The 24,096-nt window shown below is 34.0% G+C and overlaps 1 protein-coding gene across 3 annotated transcripts; it reads right to left on the bottom strand.

Annotated features, from left to right (window-relative positions):
• Nucleotides 1-298: 298 nt before the first annotated feature.
• On the bottom strand, nucleotides 299-23,904 carry LOC143180925 (aquaporin AQPAe.a-like). Of its 3 annotated transcripts, none has more exons than XM_076380982.1 (5): nucleotides 23,576-23,904; nucleotides 6,212-6,399; nucleotides 5,468-5,611; nucleotides 3,428-3,883; nucleotides 299-2,062 (listed from the first exon to the last, which is right to left on the bottom strand). In XM_076380982.1, the coding sequence occupies exons 1-5, from the start codon at nucleotides 23,598-23,600 to the stop codon at nucleotides 2,057-2,059; spliced, it is 819 nt and encodes a 272-aa protein (XP_076237097.1). In that variant the 5' UTR covers nucleotides 23,601-23,904; the 3' UTR covers nucleotides 299-2,056. The 3 variants fall into 3 exon arrangements, with proteins under 3 accessions (XP_076237097.1, XP_076237098.1, XP_076237099.1); XM_076380983.1 differs by lacking the exon at nucleotides 23,576-23,904 and adding an exon at nucleotides 7,257-7,311; XM_076380984.1 differs by lacking the exon at nucleotides 23,576-23,904 and adding an exon at nucleotides 6,938-7,047.
• Between the last annotated feature and the right edge of the window lie 192 nt (nucleotides 23,905-24,096).

The following is a 24,096-nucleotide window of genomic DNA, read 5'->3' as shown; positions in this document are numbered from 1 at the left end:
AATCGGACCGGCGACATCGTCCTCGTCTCGCCTTCCCTCCCTCTCTCTTCTTTTTTTTATTTATCTGTAAAACGAAACTGACCTCCCTTTTCTCCCGATGCCCCTCTTGGATGTAGGCTTTTACTCGTAATGAAAAACTGGAAAGCTATCTGGCCGAATCAATTTGTAACCGGTGGAAATTAATTGTTCCTGGTCGATTCTCCGGTGATCGTTAACAAAGGTACCCCTTTTGTCGGTTGGCAGAAGCAGGGAATTGGCCTGGTGACTCCTAAAGCACACGATTGAAATGTACGGGGAATGTAGATCAGGTTCTGATTTATACATCGTCACATATACATATGTATATACACACATTTATGAAAAGTAACAACTATGTACATTTTCGTGTGACAAACAGTCGGTGCATAGTCATCGATGCTATTTTTGCTTTAAAATGATACAGCTGTACAGTGGGTGTACAACAGAGTATTGAAACGAGGATCGCGGCAGAACGAAAATGGATTGATGCAATGGTTCTCGACCATTTAGAATTCGAAATTACAAAATATTTTGCAAGTAATATTCCGTAGACAATACAGACTTCTAAAACACGCTTTTACACTGGAACTACTGAAGCAGTCCAAATGACTTGTAAAGCAGTTATACATGATTTGTTTCGTTCTTCATAACTTCCTATTTTGACTGCTAATTACAAATAATATACTTCTAGTTTAATATATACAAAGTGCTTCATAACAAATTGGACGCATTTCAACAGTAAACCGAGGATACTAAAAACAGTGGAGAAAGTTCATCTGTGTTAATAAATTTATCTATTTTGGAGCCAAAATGTCGCCATTTTTACACTTCAATAATGTATAAAATTATACAAAAAGATTATAAAAAATTCTTGAAATGATTACTTCTGCTTTGTACGTTATCTAACAGTCATTGTGTAATAAAATTCCAGAATCTTTTGAGAATTATAGATACTTGATGGAATATATCGAATACTGTTTGTAAACTTTTTAGCAGAATCAGTTGTACTACCTCAGGTTGACATTAGCAATCATTGAAATGTAAAAATGATAATAACACGAGAACAAGGTCAAACTAAATATACATACTAAATTTATAATAAACTCTCTTCACTGTTTCCTTGTTTCTCACACTCTGCAAAAGTGAGTATCACATATTACAAAACACTCCGAGTAGTATTCCCTCATTATAAGTTCATCTCTTTATTTACTGCATTTTGGAATAATTTAAATCAACCGGGGATAGCTCTTACACACTCTCACTCACACTATTAACACAACAAAAGTAAGCTAACAGCACCAGTAAACAGATTATAGAAATCTCCTTTACCATAAATTCATCAATGAACAATGATCTAATAACAAGGGAATCCTGTGTTCCAAGAAGGCTGAGAACCACTGCGTCAGAGTACAACTCACACACCCCAGCATTCGATGAAGTAGTAACTTGACAATGTAGTGTCCGTGAAAAAAAAGTAGCTATTTCAGTAAGTCATCAGTGAACAATGATCTGATAACAAGGGAATCCTGTGTTCCAAGAAGGCTGAGAACCACTGCGTCAGAGTACAACTCACACACCCCAGCATTCGATGAAGTAGTAACTTGACAATGTAGTGTCCGTGAAAAAAAGGTAGCTATTTCAGTAAGTACAGTCTTACGATGTCGCGGAATGAAGGAACGAATCCGAGTTCGAAGACGCTGAAGACGATCAGGTTCGCTGGCGTCGAGCGCGAGAACTTGCTGGAAGGGTTGCAAACTGACACGTCAGTCTGTGCACGGTACACGATGACCCGAGTATAACCCAGGGTGATCGTGTATCACGTTCTTATGGGGGAACAGAAACTTTTGAGGCTTTCTAGCATCGATCCAATCCACTTCGCCCCGATCAGGCGTTTATTAGATCCTCCTTGGGCCTCGAAAATGACCGCCTGTCCCCCGTTGAATGCTTAATCTCTCGCGGTCTCTAAGGAAGCGTCGATCGACCCGTACCTCGAACAGTCCCGATAGTCGACTCTCGATCGACGCGCTTTTCGTTTGGATCAAGCCTGGAACAGAATAAGACAGAGATTATCGAGACTCGAAGGTCTACTTATAGTGTCTCTAGCGTCGTTCTTGGCAAATTTTCCCTAAAATATTCCCATCTTCGTATAGGGAGGCGAGGAACTCGCGAGACATCGTGAGCGAAGAAGCGATGGGATAAGAAGCCGAACGAGACGATATCCTCTGAAAACGGCTTTCCTCTGATCCACGGTTAGAGATGTCCCATTGACAGTAAACTGCGGACGTTAAATCCCGTCGCCCCCTAAAACCACTTTCACCGAACTTCCTTGCCCAGGTCGAACGATCTATCGTCGTCCTTTACGGCCAGCCCTTACGAGATAATCCACGTCACGATGTGGAACCTTGATGCACGATCGTGCACGGCGTTTACATAATAAAAGGCAGTTGGAAGCCTCGTTCTATGGTTGCTTTAAAACCCCGTTTAAGGTCAGGCGAGAAACATCCTGTCGTCCGTCGCGAAAATTGCGCGGACGTCATTGGCTTCTAACGTGACAGATTATTGGGTAATCGTGTGTTCCTTTGTTTGCAATTTATATATCGAGTAAAATATCTCAAAACTGATGATTACTAAAAAGGAACATGGTGGTGCTCTGGTTAAGAGACCATGAGATCTTGAATCATGTTCATATGAGATTTCCTAAATGGGCTTAGTATTTAAACTTGTAACATGTGAATGGAGTCTAGCTTGAAATAAGTTCAGGAGTTTACTAGTACCTAGTTTATGGAGAATACAAGAAGACAGTAACGAATGAAAATGAGAGGAAGTACGAAAATAATTTTAGAAAATATAGGGGGTAGTAATGAGCTTATAATAAGAAGATGCGGTATTTAGAGTTGAAAGCGATCCTTTCACCAGACCTGAGTCAAGATCATTTGAAATGAGAAATAGAAATAAGATTTATGTTAAGAGACACTTGTTCAAATATAAATCGACGTAAGACACCATTTAATTGTTAAGCAAATAACAATATAATTCAGGATCAAACCATTTACTAATTTATGAAATGAACAAACATAGAATGATTGTACATTAACGATGTGCTGTATAAAGCATTGAGCACATTCAGACTAACATTGTTAAATTAACTACTTCAAGAAATTTCTGAAAATAGTCACTCGAAGGTTATTTACTTTCAAGACTTGAAACACAAAACTAATAAGATATGTAATTATTTGAACTTCCTATTATCCCTAATAAATCTCTCATGGAAACAAATTTTTCCATATCTTCAAGTATCATAATTAGAACCAATGAACTCAAATATTATCCCAAATAATTACCTCTTATCTTCATTTCGAATAAAACTCTCCCAAGTCTGATTGTATGCGTTCTACATATAGGTACGTACTTCTGTCTTATGACTCCCCACGCTGTTCAACGCCACAGCTTCCGGAACAGTTTCTTCTTCTGTTTGCCTCTGTATTCCGAAAATAGTCTTGTACATGAAGGATGAGAGCAGGGCGCCTCCGATAGGTCCGAACCAGTAAATCCAGTGGTGGGACCACTGACCGTTCCAGAGGGCAGGGGCCAGCGATCTGGCGGGGTTCATGCTGCATCCCGTGTAGGGGCCCACAGTGGTAGCCAGCACAGCGACTGTCAGACCGAATCTAATTGGCACCGAGTCGGTGTTTTTTGCGTTCCTGCTGTCCCAAACCGCGCACGCGACCAACATCAGTATTCCAGTGGAGACACCCTCTAGCAGCAGACCTTGGATGGCCGACAGGTCTGTGTGCAAATCGGTCACGCAAAACATGGCCTCCTCGTTCGGGCCTTTGCTGGTCAAACGTCCCATCGGCGTCACTGCCTGAAAAGCGCGTGTACAGGTTTTTACCAGGATACAAGTTCAAGAATGTTGTTCAGTTAGCTTGATGGGATTGGGGTCCAATGACAATTCGGAGCGTTTGGTTGAGAGTCGCTGCATTTAAATCTGCGATACGAGGAAAATCATATTAATGGTTCCGATTCTCTGGACTCCAGTGGTTCTCCCTTTAGGAATTCTTTCGATTGTTATTGGTATACAGGATCTCTCACTTTTGGGCGACTATATTGTAAAGCAGTTAGGATTACGAGTTATCATCCTTTCTTTTAATATTTGAGACAATGTGGGGAATTAACTTATATTGGATGTGAGAATTTTAGGCAGCTTATGTTTCAAGTAAATCTTAACTGAATCATGTTTCTGAGTGAAGATCGGTTAACTTGTGGAAAGAGTTCTTCAAGTTTAACGCTAACGTTTTAATGAGTCTTTGCAAGCTAACCTACCCTTTTGTGTTATACTATTGTTTAATATTAATAATTAAAGATATTTCGTGAGTATCAACTCCATGATACATTTGAAAATTTACAAGCTTTTAAATTTTCAAATATTTAAGTATCCAAAATTTTAAATTTATATGTAATAAAATTTTCAAATATTCAAATTAAATTTTCAAGTATTTCAAACAGGATTAGATGCGCGGAAGAACTTTAATTGTTAATATTTTCTTATGTCAATAAATCTGGATTTTATTGTATACGGTCTGTCAAATAAATTGGCAAACATTCATTAAAATGTAAATACCACAGTTTGCAAGCTCTCTTCCTCTTTGTTTGTTAATATATGCATTTTATAATTCTCTTCCTTGTATATTCAGATGTTTCTATTCTACTTCCTAGATTAAATGTAGGTATATAGCGTTTCGCATTGAACAAATTACAGCATATTCTCATAGATGGAGACGTTGAAGTCATTAAGTGATATCGTTATCGCGAATTTGCGAGAATTTTCATACGGAACACGATGGAAAAGTTGCCATGCTGTTCTTGCATAAGTTCTTTCAAAGTCATGAATTAGCGTTCACGTTTTTTGAATCGGAGATTAGACAAAGGTCTTGAACCTCGATAAAACGATATGCGGCGCCGAGTTCAAAGTTCTGATTACGTTATAATTTATTATCGAAACCCAGATTGACCTCGCGCACGCCTTCTCTTCCTCCCTTTCGTGTTACGTCTAATATAAACTGCAGAATCGACAATTTGACTTCCTTTCATCGGTTCTTTTCGATTCGAATAACAAATTAATCTTTGACACATATCTAAATTTCTAATTTCTTCGCATAACTTCGACGCTACATTTTGGATGTTATATTGATGTCACTGATTTATTTTAAGGATTTTCTTGACACCAAGTGTCAATGAATAGGACTATAGCTCGATTAACTTACTGAAATAGTTATTCGAGTGTTATTCGAGTTATTCGAGTTTGGATGTTATATTGATGTCACTGATTTATTTTAAGGATTTTCTTAACACCAAGTGTCAATGAATAGGACTATAGCTCGATTAACTTACTGAAATAGTTATTCGAGTATGCACTCGAGACTGCAGAAAAATGTGCAGTCGTACTAACCTTGAGCAATCCGTATCCTATAATGCTGCCTACAAGTTGCGACAGAAGGTAAACGACACCCTCAGGAAGAGTTTTCACCCCTAGCATGACTGCACCTACAGTTATCGCTGGATTAACATGGGCCTGACTGATATGTCCGAGAGACTGCAAAATCAATTAATAATAAATTACTGCGATTTCTGTTGGCGAAGAAATTTAATTTATTTAGGAAGTTAGGAGGAATTTCAGCCAATTTAGGAATGTGTCTATATTAATAAAGAAATTATGAAATTGGCAATATTTCTGACGTTTTGTCAGACTAAACCTCATTGTTATTTTCGTTTCAGTTCGGGAAAAAAATAAAAAAATAATGTTCATCCTATGTTTGTATACTTCTAATTCTATTCAACATAAATTCCAGCATTTAATTAATGCATACAAAATTAAGGTGGCCAACAGATGGCGTAGTCATTGTTTTATTCGACGTTAAAAAACAATTTTTTTTACGTAAGCAGTAATTTAGAACACTTTTACTGTCTCACAATAACAGGAATGTCTCCCACGAATTTTAAACCGCGAATCTTCAAAAATTTGAATTTAATTTGGCAGTGGCTGAGACTGACATTTTTATCTGATAAATCACTGATCGATTATTACTGTAGTAAAAATGACAACGTTCGATCAGGAAAGTGTGCAAATGCGGCGAGAACCCTTAGGAAAGTCAGATTAATGATCACAAAATAGTCAAGATCGTACTCCACTGACCTGAATTACGACCATCACGGTCAAACCGAAGGCCAACGATATTTGCAAGTGAGAAGGTACTACACCGAGACTTCCAATGCATCCCATGCATCCCATAAATACCAACATCGAGGTACCGAGTATTTCTGCTAGTGCTACCAGCACGGTGTTCTTCAAGGCTCCCTCGCCTTGTATTAGTTTCTTGAAGCCTGAAAGAGTGGCATTGTTGTTTCAATAATGCTCATGTTACAAAAAAAAGGATAATTTTTGTCAAGCTACATTTCCTGTATAAAAACTGCTGTGACTTTCAGCGTTCAATGTTTAAGAGACATGTATGATATGTACTGTGATAAATGCATAAAATATACAGTGGGTTAGAAGTACACAATAGGGAAATGGATATATGAATGTAAATAGAGAAGCTGCTCTATTACATTTTGTCCATTCATTAGAGAGCTTCATGAACAACTACCGATAAGACTTATAAATAACAGTTCATTGATAGGCAGATTCAAATTAATGCACTAAGTTCCACAAATAATTCTATAGAAAAGATTTTCATATCGTATTACACGCGTGAACTGACTATGTAAAGAATGATAATAGAAAAGAATCCAAACTGCTTGCACTTTCACCAAAGCAAATATTACTTTATAAATTCAGATTCACGAAGTTCAAGAATCTGTTCAGTACACTGTCAAGTTCGCTACCTCAAACTGTGTCAACAAAGAGTAAAACAAAACTAACATCGTTTAGACCCCAAGCAGGTCGATTCTACTCAATTTAGTTCAGTCATCGGAACAAATTTATTGTCCAACGACGTACGCCGAGATTGCAACACGCATGCAATACAGTGGATACTTCCAGATTCTGAAACAATGAACACGGTACCAAAGTCCATGCGATTGCTCCGAGGAAAAGCTCGGTTCGAAGCTTGGAACAGTCACAAAGTCACTAGAAATAATTTCACACGCGAGAAACGTCGGCGCGTTTGGGATTGGGACACGGCACTATGAAGAAGCTCGCGTTTTAGAAGTGCCTGCGCGAAAATATTCGGAAGCCTTACCGATATCGCGAGACATGTCGAGGAGTAACGAGTCGATGCAGTCAACGTGCACACGTAACGACTTCCACCGGCGGAGTAAGTTCCCTGAGCGATAGTTACTCGGCGAAGTCGGCTCTCGCGAAGAGCGATCTACATACGCGTTGATACAAGTGTCCCGAGCAGCTGATTAGCCTCTCTATTCGACCGTACAAATACGACGGCTCGAAAATGTTCATCACCTTGATATCTGCTAACTAGAATGCTTACGACACCATCTCTCTCGAAAATGTGTACTCCTTTTTCGATCTTATCGTTGTTGATAATAATTTTGAAGGTTCCCGCGCGAACAAGGCTCTTCGATTACTTCTGATGTCCACTGGTCAGGAAGTCGAAGGGTTGAGTTCGTTAGTCCTTAATTGCTATGGTGTAAGTATTATAATATAATCTGGCAAAATCATTGCCATTTCTTTGTTGAAAATGATTAATAATAGTGTACAGAAAATCGTAGCTTTTCTGTTTGTTATATGAGTAATTCTGGGTGAGATGGCTCACTTCTTCTTAGTGTGCTAATACATAATAAATGCAATTATTATTATAAATATAAAAATATGTTTATAGAGAACAATGCATGTAGAATTAGAATGTTCATGTACAAATTAAGAATTATCTTTGGTTTAAGAAAAACAAAGAAGTTGCAACACATGCAGGTCATCTTACGCAAACTGTTTGGGTAAGATAACTCAGATAGGAAATACATATTTTGGAAATAATGAAAAGAAATGTTATTTTTTCCGCTTAGTTCTTTATAGATCTATTTTTTATATTTTAGACATTGAACCCAGTTATCCTTTTTTGTCCTTTAACAGACGTTTTGTTGTTTAATTGGCTATCATACAACACACGCATTTGGTAATGTTTTCTTCAGACTGTTAAATTTGGGAATTTGAAAAATTTTCATGTGAACATGACTTCCATAGACTTAAGTTTAAAAGTACATGTAGCGTATTTTAATATTTTTGCCACTTTATATGTTGATTGAGCATTTTTTCTTCCATTTTTGTATGTTTCATATTACCAGAAAATATCAGAGTTATATCACTTTGTTTTTAAAATTTTGATAATTTACTAAGGAACTGAGGTAGTGGGGATTGGAATAGTTATATCAAATAGCGTATCTGGCATGTATGTTATCAGAATCATTTCATCAATTATACTTGAACAACTGACAATGAATAAGCTAGGTGTTGGTTCCCTATGTTTGCTAAGGGAGCAAATACTTATTAATTATTATAGAATAAAAACATTTACGTGTCATTATGCAGTGTTATGGTGGGCCAACTATCCTAAAAAATTAAGCCATTTATACCAATAGTTTGGGACAGATGGCTTATTTGTTTATTGCATAATGACATCAACAGTATCTAATCGTAACAATAAGAACAGAATCTGAACTCTGTATTTATAAACTGCATTCAAATGAAGCCAAAATTTTTTAGTAAAACTTTAGTAAACTAAAAGTTTCAGAATATGTTGAAAATTTTCAATAGTGGTCAATTATTGTATTACAAATAACTTATCTGATTTCTCAATTTTTAACAAACCAAAGTAAGGATTGCTGTGGCTTGTAATCAATACTAATTAAGATTACAACAAATAGTATAAAATTCGAGTATGTCGACAAAATTTCAGATTAAGTCGTCTCACCCAAAGTGCCATGTCTGCCGTAATTACCTTATCTATAAGTAATTCACTAGATAATATTTTACATAACAAATATCAAAACTGAGATAATAGAAATGGTGTAATCCTACTATATCAGTTAGGGGTTAGTTAACGAAATGGTGTTTTGAATTTCTACGATAAACTCGGAGGTAAAATCAAAACATGGTCAACAGATAGTTGTTGTTAATAACATACAGGGATTTACGAATTTGTTCACGATTGTAAAAAATTTTAATGTTTTAATTCTAAAGATTACTCTTTGTATTGAAATTAAGGAAACTTTAATATCGAAACAATTTTTAGTAAATTAAATATTAAGTTCAAGTTGAGCTTAATTAACATTTTTTAACCATTTTAATACAGAAATTAGAGAAACTTAGACGAAAATTAAATTCAAAAGTTTGAAATAAAATGAAATAGAAAAAGCTACTATATTTCTATTTACTATAGAGCCCATAGTATTTTTTATAACTGATTGATGTTTTGTATAAACATGAGTGTACCTGTAAGTCACTTTGATTTAAAACTTCTAGCAGCCTAGATCTTAATATGGATTAAATTAAAAAGAATAATAATAATGACTCGATTAACACCTGCTTAAAAACAGTATTATCATTAGATCTATTATTTACACAAGTGTCTAATTTTAAGACTAAATCAAATAATAATAATATTGAAAACATATAATCCTTATATCTTGACAAACATAAATTCATGTAAACTAAATTTTTTCATCAATAAAAAGGAAAAATATTATCTATTTTTCTAAAAATGTGATCTAAAAAGGAAAAATATTATCTAAAATATAATTAATACTATATAGGGCGCATTATATGTGACAAGATTATAGAGATGCTTGTATTGGTTCTTGGAAGAATTCTTATCGTTCTGTATGTGTGTACTGATTTAAGAAGGCTCACAATTTTTCATGCAATTTGTCATTCGATAAGTTGTGGGAGAGAGGACAAGTGCGACAAGGCAGCGCATTAATTGAAGAGTCGATTAGTGGAACAATCAATTATCGGAATGCCTATTAATGGAAGATTCGCTCAATCAACAGCTGAAATACCTTGAACGCAAGAATAGAGATCGCAGGAGATATCTGAATTCCTATGAAAAAATTTCTCTCTCTGCATCAAGAAATCTTTCTTTCAGCAGAAAAAATGCTGACAATTACGAAAGCTCTGAAAAAGTGAACTTTAGGGTTGAAATCATTACTTACAAGTACTCGAATAATTTTGTCTTAACACACTTCTTCGTATCAACAATCGCAGAGATATGGGCAAGAATGATATAAAGACGTTGCAGATGCGTTAACAGTTTAATATTAGTATTTCTTCACTGAGAAGCTAATAACACGCAAGAAATACCTTTATGAATCCGATGTCTACTTTGATAGCTCGTTGTGGATTTATCGAAGGTGAAAATGATAAAAAGTGAAAAAACAAATGAAAGGAATTCAAGAAATGCTGGGGTACTCATGTATTGAATTTATATCATGAGGGTGTTACCTAATTTAAAAAGTAGTTTCCTATGAGAGCATGCAGTTAACACTTTACGAAAAATTAATAATTAAACTTGATCAGCGTCTTACTTTTTTAAAGCATTTATAGTCTTAGAGACTTTCCAATTTCTAGATACTCAAATATTCAAAAGTTCAAACATTAAAATATTCAAATATTGAAACATTCAAGCCTGCAAAATTCAAATTTAAAAACTTTTCAAATAAATATCTTGGAATATTTAAATATTCAAATTCAAAAGCCTGCAAAATTCAAATTTAAAAACTTTTCAAATAAATATCTTGGAATATTTAAATATTCAAATTCAAAAGTCTGAAAAATTCAAATTTAAAAACTTTTCAAATAAATATCTTGGAATATTTAAATATTCAAATTCAAAAATCTGCAAAATTCAAATTTAAAAACTTTTCAAATAAATATTTTGGAATATTTAAATATTCAAACTTTCAAGCACTGATCTGAAGTATTCAAATTTTCTAATTTTCCAATCCAACAATAACAGAGATCATACAATCACTCCGAATTCCTACTTTCACAAGTATCCAAACGTTATTGTTCAAGTCGTTGAATAAGCCTAGCCATTAATATTTTTATATTAGAAAAAAAAAAGCAAGAAAGAAGCTGAACAAGATGGACGCAGTGTCGCGTAGACCTGTGCCATTCGGAACGATTCAACGTAATTTTATCGGAACCGAATTTCGCGGGCGGAATCGATTGTTTGCGTTTAGCGACGAGAGATCCCATCGGTAATTGCCGATAACGAAATCACGGATCGTGACGTCGACGCGTCGATCCAATTTCCAGGGATACACGGATATTTTCGTCGGCAAGGGAGCGCGAGGGAATCGGAAGTGCAGCGGCCGTGCAGGTGCATCAATCACGGGATGCGTTCGTCCAATGAGCACGCGCCCCTGATTACTTTCTGCCGTGCGAATCGCCAGGCCGCTTGGCAAAATGCAAATAAGGGTGCGAGCATTTCGATGGAAAAATTATTTCGTTTCAGCTCGTTTTGCGATACCGGGGGATTATCGCGTTCACATCGGGGCGAAACACGGGCCAGCCTTTCGTGTCACGCTGTATAACACTGTGCACGCGTTTATCATTTTTCGGCTGCTTTGTTAGCCTTGTTCCATAAAATTTCAGGAATTACGAATACCGAAAGGCGGGATTACGAAGAGTTTTCAATCGCTGCTTTTCAGCCTATTTTGTGCACAGTGAATGATGAGGATATTCCAGAGGTTGAAAAGAACATTTTTGCGGAAATTAATAATTTAAGGGGGGAGAGGGACATTTAGCTGAAAATCAAGTACTAGTCATTTTCTAGATAAAGTATATACTTATTTTAATTATAAAATATTAATATCAAATAAATTCAATTAATTTTCTAACTTCCATTTTTTTATAACAAAAAAATTTTTGTGAAGAATTATCGGATCGAAACATTCTTGCACAATTTTCTTCAATATGAACACAAATCACAGTAAAAATTTCAGCTTGAAAACTTCTTTTTTATTTGAGTTCTTTTAATCAAAAGCTGAATCCTTAATTATCGTACTAGCATGATACTCGATTTTTAAAATTTGTTCAGAAGTTATTGAGGCAAGGTTTTTCGTAATTTCATGGGTTTCTCTTATGTATTAATAACTATTATTTGAATTGTTAAACTAATTAATAGAGTATTTCAAATTCCGTGGGTAGTTGTATAAATTAAATGAATAAGTGAATAAATAGTACAAGCTAAAAAATGTAGTTAAACGTTTCATCATTTTAGAAAAGTAAACCAAACAAAAATATATAAACAATTTCTCTAATCTTCCTATCATCACCTGTCGCTTTTGATGTATTGCTTTAAACGAGGTTATTTATGCTCACGAATTTATCGACACTGTGAGCTATATTTACCGACTACGACACCTTTATCAATCTGATTTGATAGCAGTCATAACTTAAACATCGTTAATGAACGTTTTACATTGGTGCACTAACTATAGCTTGATTAGTACCCTATGAACGAAATTGTATACTTTATCATTCCCATAAGTTTGAACATAAAATTTCCTACGTACACTTGAAATATTGCAGCAATAAGTTTTGGAAAAGTGTCTTTGTGTTCCAACCTTTTAATTATAAAGTGAGCTTTATTAAGTTCATTTTCAAGAACAGCGAAATTCGTTTTCCCTTGCACAATATGATCCACATTTTTCCCTTGATATTATAGACAGAATTTCTTATAACAAATCTAGTAATTCATATTTTTGCAACTTTCAAACGACCTTTCAGATGAAAAATTACGTTTTCGTCAATTCCAACATTTTTCGAAAAATATTCCAGCCACCCTGTATATGTAATTTGTAGCTTTTATTCCCTATTGAGCCGGATGGACCTCGCGAAGTGATCGATTTCGCTTATCAACGGTAACAAACGGCCCATTTAGATAATAACACTGGCAACTCCACACGCGAGTGTTTAATTTCGAACCAGACAACGATCGTAGAATTTTTTTCGCAGCTAGGAGTGCTGCTATGTCAACTTATTATGTAATGCAACGTTTACTAATTAATCAGTTTAGGAGAGGGACATAACGTTTCATGCTTACTCGAAAGGAATCGTGTATGCGTTCTTTACGAATGGATCATATCTGAATAATTTTTCTCGCCTGCGATTAAAATTCGCTGATTTGCATCACTGCAACGTCAATATTTCTATTTACACTCGATGAGCATGTAAATGAGTACTTATTATGTGCACGTGCGCTATACTCAGCGCCTCGTCTTTCCTTGGCAAAGAAATCTTTTTTCCATCATTTTTGTATTCTTCGCGTCGGTAATTTTCTGTTGAATCGTTAGAACACTGTAGATCAGATTCATACGGGGTACACGTAACTATAATTGGTTTTCAAATCGGATTATACTGCTCGTATAACCTTGTTTTTATATACAATGTTTCGCGATAAACCGAACTTGTGTATTAGTTACTCGAAGGAAGAAATAACAATTCTACTTCAAAGATTATTTTATAACAAGACCAAATAAATTGTTCCAAAATTATTTTATTCATATTGTATTCACATTATTAGTTATTTTAACTTAAAACAGTAATAACAGTTTTTTATACCGTTTAGTAGCATTCTGTCACAGATGCTGTGATTTTAATTATTTCGATTGAGAGTTAATCCAATTCAAATGATTTTATTCAGAGAATATTCAGACCTAAAAAACGCTTTAATTGTAAAATAACCTTTGTCTTTACCAAATAGGTAATAACTTTGTAACGAAAATCGCAAATTAAGAAATGATGATAAAAAGGTAACTTGGATTCACGTTTCAAACTCTTTTCACATATTTCTAATAATCTTATTTAAAAATTAATGAAAACGGGAGGAAATGAAAAAGTAGGTACAGCCAAGAAGCAATAACACATAAACATAAAACAAGAATGGTAGTACTAAAAGAGATGAAATAAAATTTTTAATTAAACTAGGAAAAGTTGAGGCGTCTAATTGGTGATATTGATAAATGGATACTCTCTGACACATATTTTAGTATCATAATTTTACGTACAATCAAAGTTATTTGCATATTCTTCTCTATTTTTCTTCTAACAGAGAAGACTACGTGGTGCTTATTACGATCATCTTGTGTGCTGTAGCACATAACTCGTCGCATTAATGGGTTAATCCCTTCGTTAATGTGGCAAAATGGATACAAAAGCATTCATTTTTGCCCATGACACCCATGTTCGTCGAATTATCCGCTTTTTTACTGCTGAAATCTTAAAATATACCGTAGATTATATCTGTTGCGCACAAAAGATAATAGTCACAGCGTCAGCAAGCTTGCATTTGCATCGACGAGCAGACTAACGGTGCTCGGGATCTGCTCGATGCAACGTAAATAATTATGCATAATTTATTCCCCGTCACTTTGTTTCGCTGACAGAGGAACAGTAGTACGATTTTTTTCGCGATGTGCTGACGTTCATCATCTCCAGACACTTTTATTGCTCGAAATTCGCCTGAAAATTAGGCCTAACGACGGTTCGTAAACAGAAATAAAAAGCAAGGTTTAACGAGTGCCGAGGACAAAAAATGAAGTTTCGATTCTTACGAACGTTCGTTCTTATCAATTTAAGTGACTGAAACAGTGGATAGTGTTTGTGTATCATTATTAATCACATAAAACAGAGTTCTGTCTTATCTGTATCTCGATCCGTCTTGACAGGACGTGAACTTATCGCGGATTAAAATGCTTTCCTACTCTGTGTGGTATAATCTAAGCATAAATCTCCTTAGATTATGTAATTCCTGAAGGCGTTAGGATTTTTGCATTAACGCAGATCTGCAGAATACTTAAAATTTTAAGATTTCTCTGATTCCAAGTAAAATTGCTTCTGTCGGAATTCCCGTGAAATCTCAGTTAATTTATATTCCAGAAAACGGAAGTCCGTTATCTCTTCTTTTTTCCAGAGATATGCAGGTTATCTTCAATGTTTCTTTCAATAGAATTGCAGTTCGTTATGCATAAATTTTATTAATGTGATTCAATCCAGTTACACATAGCCTAAAGTTCGATTTCTTATTTTTCTGTGAAAACAGAAGATGATAACGTTATCGTGGTAGTTGACTCATTTGTTAGTTAATATATGTACTACGTTTTCGAGCTTGTCTAATATTTGTATGTGCATTGTCTTTTGCTTTGAGCTACGTTGATAAAATTCATGAAGTAAACGTTGGTTTTGTTTTTAACACGTTGATTGCCACTTTAATTTCATTAAAAATTCTATCACTTTGGCTGTGATTCCAGCTTTAAAGAAAATTGTTTTTAATTCATTTTCATGATTATTTTAAAGTGTTTTTTCTCTTTTACTAAGTGTCGCTAAAATTCTATATATTACTATTATTCATGATTATGTAACTTATCGTTATTCAGAATCATGTAAAAATTGTCATCCACATATGGGTGACATGGCAGTCAACGTGTTAAATGTATTCTTTACATTTTTGAGAAGGACACATTCTTAAAAATTACTCACATTAAAATACATTCAGTTCTTAAAGCCTCGCAAAAGTTTGGCTAGTTTTTTAAAATAAGAATGTTAATTAAAATCTATTTTTATTTTTTACATTATGTAAAATCTAGTTTTAGTTTTCCTATTTTAATATTTCGAAGTCGGCTAAGTTGATACGTCAGCTGTAAAGACTTAACGTTAACCGTCATCTCTTATGTAAAAGGATATGCTTTAAGTATGCTAACATTTTATCTGTGTATAATTACCAAATAACTGTGATACATAATTTTCTGCTTTATTCTTGCTATGAGTAACCATCATTTCATTCATTAATTGTTTCACCATTCACAAATTTATATGACGATTTGTTACAGAAAAAGAATTAAATGAAATAATCATTGTACAGCAATTGTGAAGTAGAACTATTACAGAGATTTTATTCTCTTGTCTGATACACATTAGTTCTTTAGATTAACACTTTTCTCTTGCTGTATGTACATAGAGTAGTATACTGTAAATACTACTCGAAATGAAAATGGTAGACATAGAAATCGGACCATCGTAACTAAAAAGAACTAAAAATCTCTCCATTTACTTTTATGAATATTTCAAGATCTCTACACATTTCTGTTTCCAAATTAGTTATTTCAAATCTCCTTAGCCTTTGAATTGTTACATTTATAATATTTTGTAAATGCACTGTTCCAGAATTCTGCAGAGCTATCACTTCTTCATGTTTTTGATTGCCCTTAAACGACTTATGCTATTCACTTAAACGACCATAATGCTTCGTTCATGTTAGTCAAGTAACTTGAATTCCTTGACTTGTCTTGAATGCCTTGTTCTTATTAACAATTATTAGTATCGTTTATAAATTACAATTACAATAAATATATTTTAGTTAAATTAAATATAAAAATTGATATTTAAATATGTTATAGAAATAGAAACTCAATAGATTAAAAATATTAGTAAAATCATTGTTAAATGTTTCCTATAGAAAGAAAAGTATAAATAATAATATCTAAAGATAGTCTTATTAAATAGTGAACTATTACACATTTGAATTCAATTGAATTGGTGAGTCAACACTACAAGTCCAGGAACCACATTTTGAGATATTTGAACCCAACATATGTATAGTTTTGCGCATTTTATGTATCTGGACTCCTTAGTCAGTGTCTATTAAGTTCACTTATACAACTTAATACATCTTAGCAGTGCAGTCCAAATATAGTTAAATATTTTAAACAAGAAAAACGGTCAATTTGAACGAGGAATTAATTACCAGGTATCGTCTTGTTGCATCTGGGACTTCCTCACAAAAGCTTTAAGTAGCTTGGAATGTGTTACGTTATATAAAATTCAGTGATAAATGAATAACATACGATCGTAAACGCTTTCATTTAAATTTTCACACATTTGTATCAAGTTGTTCGAAGCTCACACTATACAAATTGATATCACTCAAGATGTACTGTTCCAAGTCAATTTGAAAGACGTTACTTAAAGCTTGAAAAGACATTTCAATTATTTCAAGTGAAGTAAAATAACAGTTTCAGATTGACAAAATGATCTCAGATTATTTGAATTTAAACAGCTTGAATTCAATTAACTCGGCTAACCGAAGCGAGGCGTAAATGCCAATGGCAATGTAACGATTCATAAAGAGGGGCCCATACCATAAACAGGAATCCATACCATAAATAGGGATCTACGAGTCTTTTAAGGAATTCGTAAAGGATCCGCTAAACAGGTTTCCTCTACATAAGGAAACTTGAATCCTTGATCTGCATACTATCGACCAATTTCCTCGGGAGCACCATCGAGAGATTAGGAGGCAATTAGTCGACATAATCTGTCTATTAGAGGGATGAATGGCAATTAGATATGCCCCGCCACATACAAATTGACTAATGGCTCCGTAGTAGCCAGCTCGATCAGTTCGATGTAATTTTGTCCCTTCTTTTCCGGCTCTCAAGGTTGCTCTCGATGCAATTTTCATTGGATCCACTCAGCAGGCTCAGCGTCTTATGCTGCAATTATTCCTGCTTTCGATCGCTGCGATGGTTCCTCGAATCGAAGTTTCTATTCTTGGTATAATTAGCCTCGAAGGCTCGCGAGGATGGTCAGTACCTAGACTCTGAGGGATTTCCAACGCGAAAAGTTCACTTTTTAGTCGCTGCAAAGTGGCGGACAAGTTGTCACGAGCTAAATTGCGCTATCTTGCGAAGTCAGGGAAGTCACTGGAACTGTCTTCCGCGCGGAAGGTAGCAAAGGGCGTGTTTTTATTATTGATGAGCCCCTGAAATGAGATTTTTCGTAGGTGCAGAAGTCTGTAGAAGTTCGATTACATTGCTTCGTGAACTTGGAAAACTCATTAGAATTGCTGTTATTGATCAATACCTTCACTTGCATTCAGATTATTAAATGGGATAAGGGCATCCAATATCGCCTATCGGAATGAAAATTATTCTCAATTAAAGAGTAGATGATAATTTTCTATCTAATTAATTTTATATCGTCTACTTGAGAAGCATTGATTAATTTATGCATTAATGAAATTTTGAAATTATATTCGTATGTACTCGTATTTATTATTTTTGATCGCATGAATTTTTTGGAATGATTTTGATGAACTCTTTTTTACAAAGTATTTTTATTATAATATTTTCATTATATACATATTCTTTGAAGCGTTTATACGTTAATACGTTTACGTTTATACGTAATAATAAAATACGTTTGGTAGGTAATATTAAATCCATGTTACACGGTAAATTATTATATTAATATTGATTTTATGATGTATTACAAGTGACGACATTAAATGTTCTTATTCTAAGTGTATTCTTTTTTTTCATTCTCATATCAATTCTAGTTGTTATATTTAACTCTCATTATATCAAAAATATCTACAGAATTTAAATATATAAATTTAATAACCCCTTGTGCACGAATTCGAAAATCACCTTATTTCACTCATATAAAATATCAAATAATGCATATTTATCATTAAAATTTTTTAATGAGATTTCTCAACGAGACTGGATCTGTATTAAATAAAACAAAACACTCACTCAGAGATTCTATTATTCGAACTATTTTATTTTTTTAATTTCCAGAATTCTAACTGTAATTCAATATAAACACTTTTGTTAATTTGATTAAAGTATTAAAAAAGTAAATAAAATATTTCATGAAATGTCGAAATATATAGTTTCACGAATTTCTTTACAAAATATTATTAAAATTCTGAAGAGATTTTTATATCAAAAATTCAAAAAATTAAAGGAAGTTACGCCTAACTTCTAGAAATGAGTGAAACAAAAACGCTGTAGGTAACACTTTTTAGAATCACTTAATATTCTATTTAATTCTGTACTTTATATTCTATTATTTTAATACTGTACTATAATTCTATTTAAGTTGTTCTGTGTTTAACTAGTGTGTATACAGGAAATCCGCATAAAATAAAATGATACTTATATGGAAAATTCCTTTTAATTTAATCTTAGGTCAAGAGGTCAAACTGCTAGCAGATATTCATGATCGTATTATTCTGTAACATCACACCATTTCATTTCCACGCATTTGGTACATTGATACATGAGCTTCATTATGTTCTGTAAATGAAATGTTTTTGTCTGAGAAGCCAGGCAAATACTGTCCATCACACACGGTTATTCTACTGTACTAACTGTTAAAGCCTTGCAAAAACTACATTTCAATGTATTAAAGCATTCTTATGATCATTATAATTCTCATTTCATTATCTGGTTCGTTCAAAATAAATATATTTCATTGAAATATGTTAACAACACTTGCATGCTTAATGATCCAAGAGTAAAAGGATAAAGTAAGGGTTGAAAGATAAAAAGATTATCCTTATTGTTAGAGTAAAGTAGAGATAATCATACAGAGATAGAGTCATCATAAATATTTATTTATTATACTTATCTTATTCTTTACCTCAGACGAGTAGAAGTGTTAATTCGAAAAAGAATTAAAGAATTATTTTAAAAATAAAAAATCACTGAAAATGTCGGTAGATTATAGTGTAATAAAAGTGTAAATATTAATTTCGTTTATTAACTGTTCAATTATTGACTGTCTTGCATATCTGTGACTTAATTTAATAAGGCTTATTTGTTGCTCTACTATTTAGTGCTCAATCAAAGTTGAAAATTAAAGAATTAAATGCAAAGTATTAGTGAGAATCGTATTTTTATCGTCGATTTAATTTCTGGATAAGATATCCCATTGAGGTAGGATTCTTATCTCATGCGCTATATCAGTGTCAATCATTCCTGACGTCAAATCACGAAAACAAATATTATCTTCGTGGATTACGCAGCTGTGTGGAATAACACATACTATCGCATAAAGCAAGCTACAACTCTGCATTCCAGCTGAAAAACCGGAATGAAAAATGTTTAATTGTTTCTTTCGTTCCTACTCGAGACTAATTTTCCTTTTTTCGAACTCTGTTATTATCTTCCCCGACTTCATAATCAGGAATTTTCCCATTCTGTCTTCAATATTGATCAAACTTTTGACTCCCTGTTGTTATCGTCCCAGTCAGATGCGGCAGTTTTATCGCAGCCGTACTTGATCATTCGATAAAGCCTGGTATTAAAATCGATCCAGTCGTCTATTAGTCGCCAATTAACGACGAGCCATTGATCGCCATTCTAAAAGCGACGCAGTCAGGAAATCGATGAAAAATCGTCGAGTTAATGACACGAATGTATTTTATCGCGATGAAAGCGTAATCTGGAAAGCCCCCGCGTGAAATATGACGAGTAGGGGTGAGACGATAAGAGGTGGGACAAAGTTCCAGGGGCGAACAGGACGAAACTGTGGCTGGGCTCTATCGATGGACCAATAGCTGCTTCTCCAGTCGAGACCAAATAGAAGAATCGTGTTATCGGCAGGGGTTAAACGATAACATTTGCCCGAGTAACATTGTCGAGTGGGTCTGGCCGTCGCGTGAACTGGAATTTAATTTGTCGTATGGAGCGTAACGAGAGTTGGGAATTGAGTCAGTGGGGATTAGGGCCATCGTGGATCAGAGTTGACGAGCAGTGATTAGGTCAAGTATATTAGTGCAATTAAGTTTGCATCTGCTAAAATAGATTTCGAATCCTTTCCAAATAGGACATGTCTTCGATTCGAGAATGCATTTTATCATCAATTGCATACGTCAGAAAGTTAAAGGTATGATTACTCGTGTTGCATCTTAAATGTTTCTCCATTTTGGTGTAGATAATATTTTTTTACAACTAGTCGTTATTGCTTCGTATGCACGATAATGGATACGTAATTTGTTACCAAGTAAATATTATTCTTGGAACTATGTTGGAACTCATCTATCTCCAGCATAGGAAATGATAATAGAATTGTAGACGCAGGAATTATTGTTAGTGCTATGTACATAGATCTACTAATTGTATGATCATCTTAAAAGCTGGTAATATTATCTGTTAGATAATACGTGTTGGAAATTATGGAAGTGCTCTAAAGTTAAAATTCTAAAAAATTGAATTCATTATTCACAATGATTTGGTAATGTAAAGAGTATAATGATGTTTAATTAGTTATTTCTGAGAAAAGACTTAATGAACATTGTTTTCTAGGAATATATAATTTTTCAAAGTCCTGCTATTTTGTCAATTGAAAATGGATAGATTGTTTTAATCAATTATTGCATATGGAAGGCTCGATATTATCGTATGTTTTTAGCATTTCTTTTTTATAACCATCAACTTTTTACAGAAATATACCATTTTACGTGCTGACACGGTTGATTGAACAGCGTACCTGACGCAAAATTCCAGTTGCTGATAGAACTGCTATTCTGAATTAACTATAATTAGAACATCATGGTAGAATACTAGATTCAATAAATTTTGAAACGTTTTATATTGTTTGCGATCTACTGTGTGCTTTTTCAAATTCAAATTTAGTTTCACCTACAAAGGGAGGAAGAATGGTCTGCTCTTCATTTGCAAAGGAAAGAGGAAATCTAAATGTCAAAGTTGCACGCGTTTTAGCTCCCTTGCTCCGTACTATTTTATTCTACTTTGTACTTTGAAAAACAAGAGGCGTACTTTGAAGAATTTTCGGTTTAAACGAAATGGTAATTATATTATAATCCACAAGTACTTCAAAAAAATGAAAAGCGATGCTTTTAAGTAGAATCAAATGCAGATTCAGTACCATAAATATCCATTAGTGGAAAGTTTTTAGTTCTCAATCTATCTATGTAGATCATTGATACCCTGATTAAAAAGCTTTAATGATACCATGGCGCCTTCCTATCATTCAGAGCTCAGATAATACCTATAAAGCGGTCTATTTTAATCAAATATAATATTATTTTCGCTAAATATATACAAAACTGAACTTTACAAATACATAAAACATAACATTTAAAGTATATTTTTAGATTAAAATACAGTATTTTCCTCTATAAATTTCGTGCTGTGTTCACCTTGACTCGAAATTACTGAAGCAATTAATTTTATAATCACTAGACTGCGGATGTTTATGCATTCATGGCAAATTTTAACTTGCAAAAACGTACCAAATCGATACACTATAGAAAATTCTATAAAATATCAAGTTAAATACAGCTATAATATTTGGAGGATGAAAAATATCTCTAATTGTATTCATTAAAATACGAAATTGCATAACCATCCACAATCTAATCATCATTATTCTCATTTATACCTTCGATAAGAAGAAAGTGAGCTATCAGTCCCTAAAGTATTGCAGTTTCAAAAAGTCTTCCTCACGATCGTTGTCAGACCACGAACTGTCAGTCCACAACATGAACATACTGTAGTTATAACTGTGTCAACTTCCGAATGCTGTAAGTACGTTTCGGAGCTCTACATAATAGATGCAATACTCAAACTTTATCAAATACAACTTGAATATTGAAATCCACTTCTATCTTGAAATACATAGACACTTGTCGAAACACGACTCAAGATATTTTAAGTTTAGAGCACTCATTCAATTCAATAAAAAATACTTCAAAATGCATTACCAAATTATGTTAAACTCTCGTTACCTGACCACTGAATTATTTCGTTTATGTTCACCTAGAGAGGAAGAATAATAAACTACTTTACGTTTTTTATGATTTTATATTCGGTTAGCGCTGATACGTAATATTCAAATCAGCTAATCAATCTCTATTCTGTCAACATTTTAATTAACGATGCCCAAAATCGTTAATTGAACATTAAACGTAATGAAAGAGATATTAGAAATCACAGTTTAACGATAAGAAACGAAGTTACGTAAAGCGAGGAAAATCCAGTTCGCTAGTTTCACTTTCGCAAGTGCGCGTCCTTGAATGTTTTACCATTGACATTCTGTTTAAAAATTATGCACTTCGGATAATGAATAATTAATGTTTTGCAGGAATCAGTTTATGTGAGTACTTCGTTTAACAGACTCGCTTCACTTATCAATTCTTTCTGAAATATTCACACGAATCGACGAACTTGACTCTTCCTCTAACCAATTTTATATTCCACTCCGTTTGTTTTAATTATAGGTTTCAATGTGTTGAACTTTGAAACATGAATATAAACCACGATGTTTTCTGTATTTTTAAAACATGTTCTATTACTATTATAATGTTCTATTATTTAGTTAATTTTACGTACGCCAAAAAATATTAAATGAATTATTCTTTAATTAATTGTATACATAAAACACTGTTATTTACAGATTCAAATATTTGTGTCAAAGATAGAGCAAACTAGTCTCGAACTGTTCAGCTAACTGAACGTCTGACAACTGTGTCCCGCTTCCCTGCTAAGGTGCGAGTCACTGTGATAGTATGTGTCATGTTGTATAGAAAAACTGGTTCTCGTACAATCGATTGACAAAGAGCAACCACGCAAACGCTCCAGTTCGTAGATTTTTCAAATCTACAAAATCTGCAGCGATGAAATCTACAAAATCTTGACATTTCAAAATTTTTATATCCAATTATTGACTAACGTATGTACTCGACATCTTCGAAAGCTGCTTGTTGAATTAGAATTCCCACGAGACACTTACCTAAGTTAAATCTGTTGGAAGGCATGACCTCAGCGTTAGAAGACACTTGTTACACGGCCAAAGCACTAGGAAATTCACGATAAATAAATGGAGAATGTGGAAAATGTAGTAGACTGTCACTCGTGTCGACTGTTTGTGAACGGAAACGCTCGTACGCACTTTTATCACGGCGGCACGTGGTCTCTCGGTTGATTCAACGTTAACCTCCACGCTGCCTCTCCTCCCTTCTTCTTTTACCCCCTCTCGTGAATGCAAGCGGTTTATTTTCGATTCTCGAATCCCTACTTCTTGACATATCTACTTTTGTCTCGTGCAACAAACTGCACAGACGAACAAACTCCATGTCTCCACTGTAAACAATATTTCAGTCGAGCATAACAAGAAAAATGTCGAGAGAGATATTAAGAATTCTACAAACTCATCCAATAGCAAGTACAATGGTCAAAGGGTACAGTGATTTCCTGGGATGGAATTTCATTTGGATGCTGGAAAAATGTATTGAATTTTGTTAAAGGGTGAAA

Source organism: Calliopsis andreniformis, chromosome 6 (genome assembly GCF_051401765.1).
Source record: "Calliopsis andreniformis isolate RMS-2024a chromosome 6, iyCalAndr_principal, whole genome shotgun sequence".
In the NCBI taxonomy this organism is placed as follows: domain Eukaryota; kingdom Metazoa; phylum Arthropoda; class Insecta; order Hymenoptera; family Andrenidae; genus Calliopsis; species Calliopsis andreniformis.
The sequence above is the reverse complement of the archived record's forward strand: the minus strand, read 5'-3'. Positions and strand labels throughout refer to the sequence as shown.

Coding starts and splice junctions, on each gene's coding strand:
- LOC143180925 (XM_076380982.1), bottom strand. CDS start 23,600: ATGCCTTCCAACAGATTTAACTTAG. Junction 6,400..23,575: donor TTCCAACAGATTTAACTTAG/GTAAGTGTCTCG, acceptor CCACTCTTTCAG/GCTTCAAGAAACTAATACAA. Junction 3,884..5,467: donor TAGGATACGGATTGCTCAAG/GTTAGTACGACT, acceptor CGCGCTTTTCAG/GCAGTGACGCCGATGGGACG.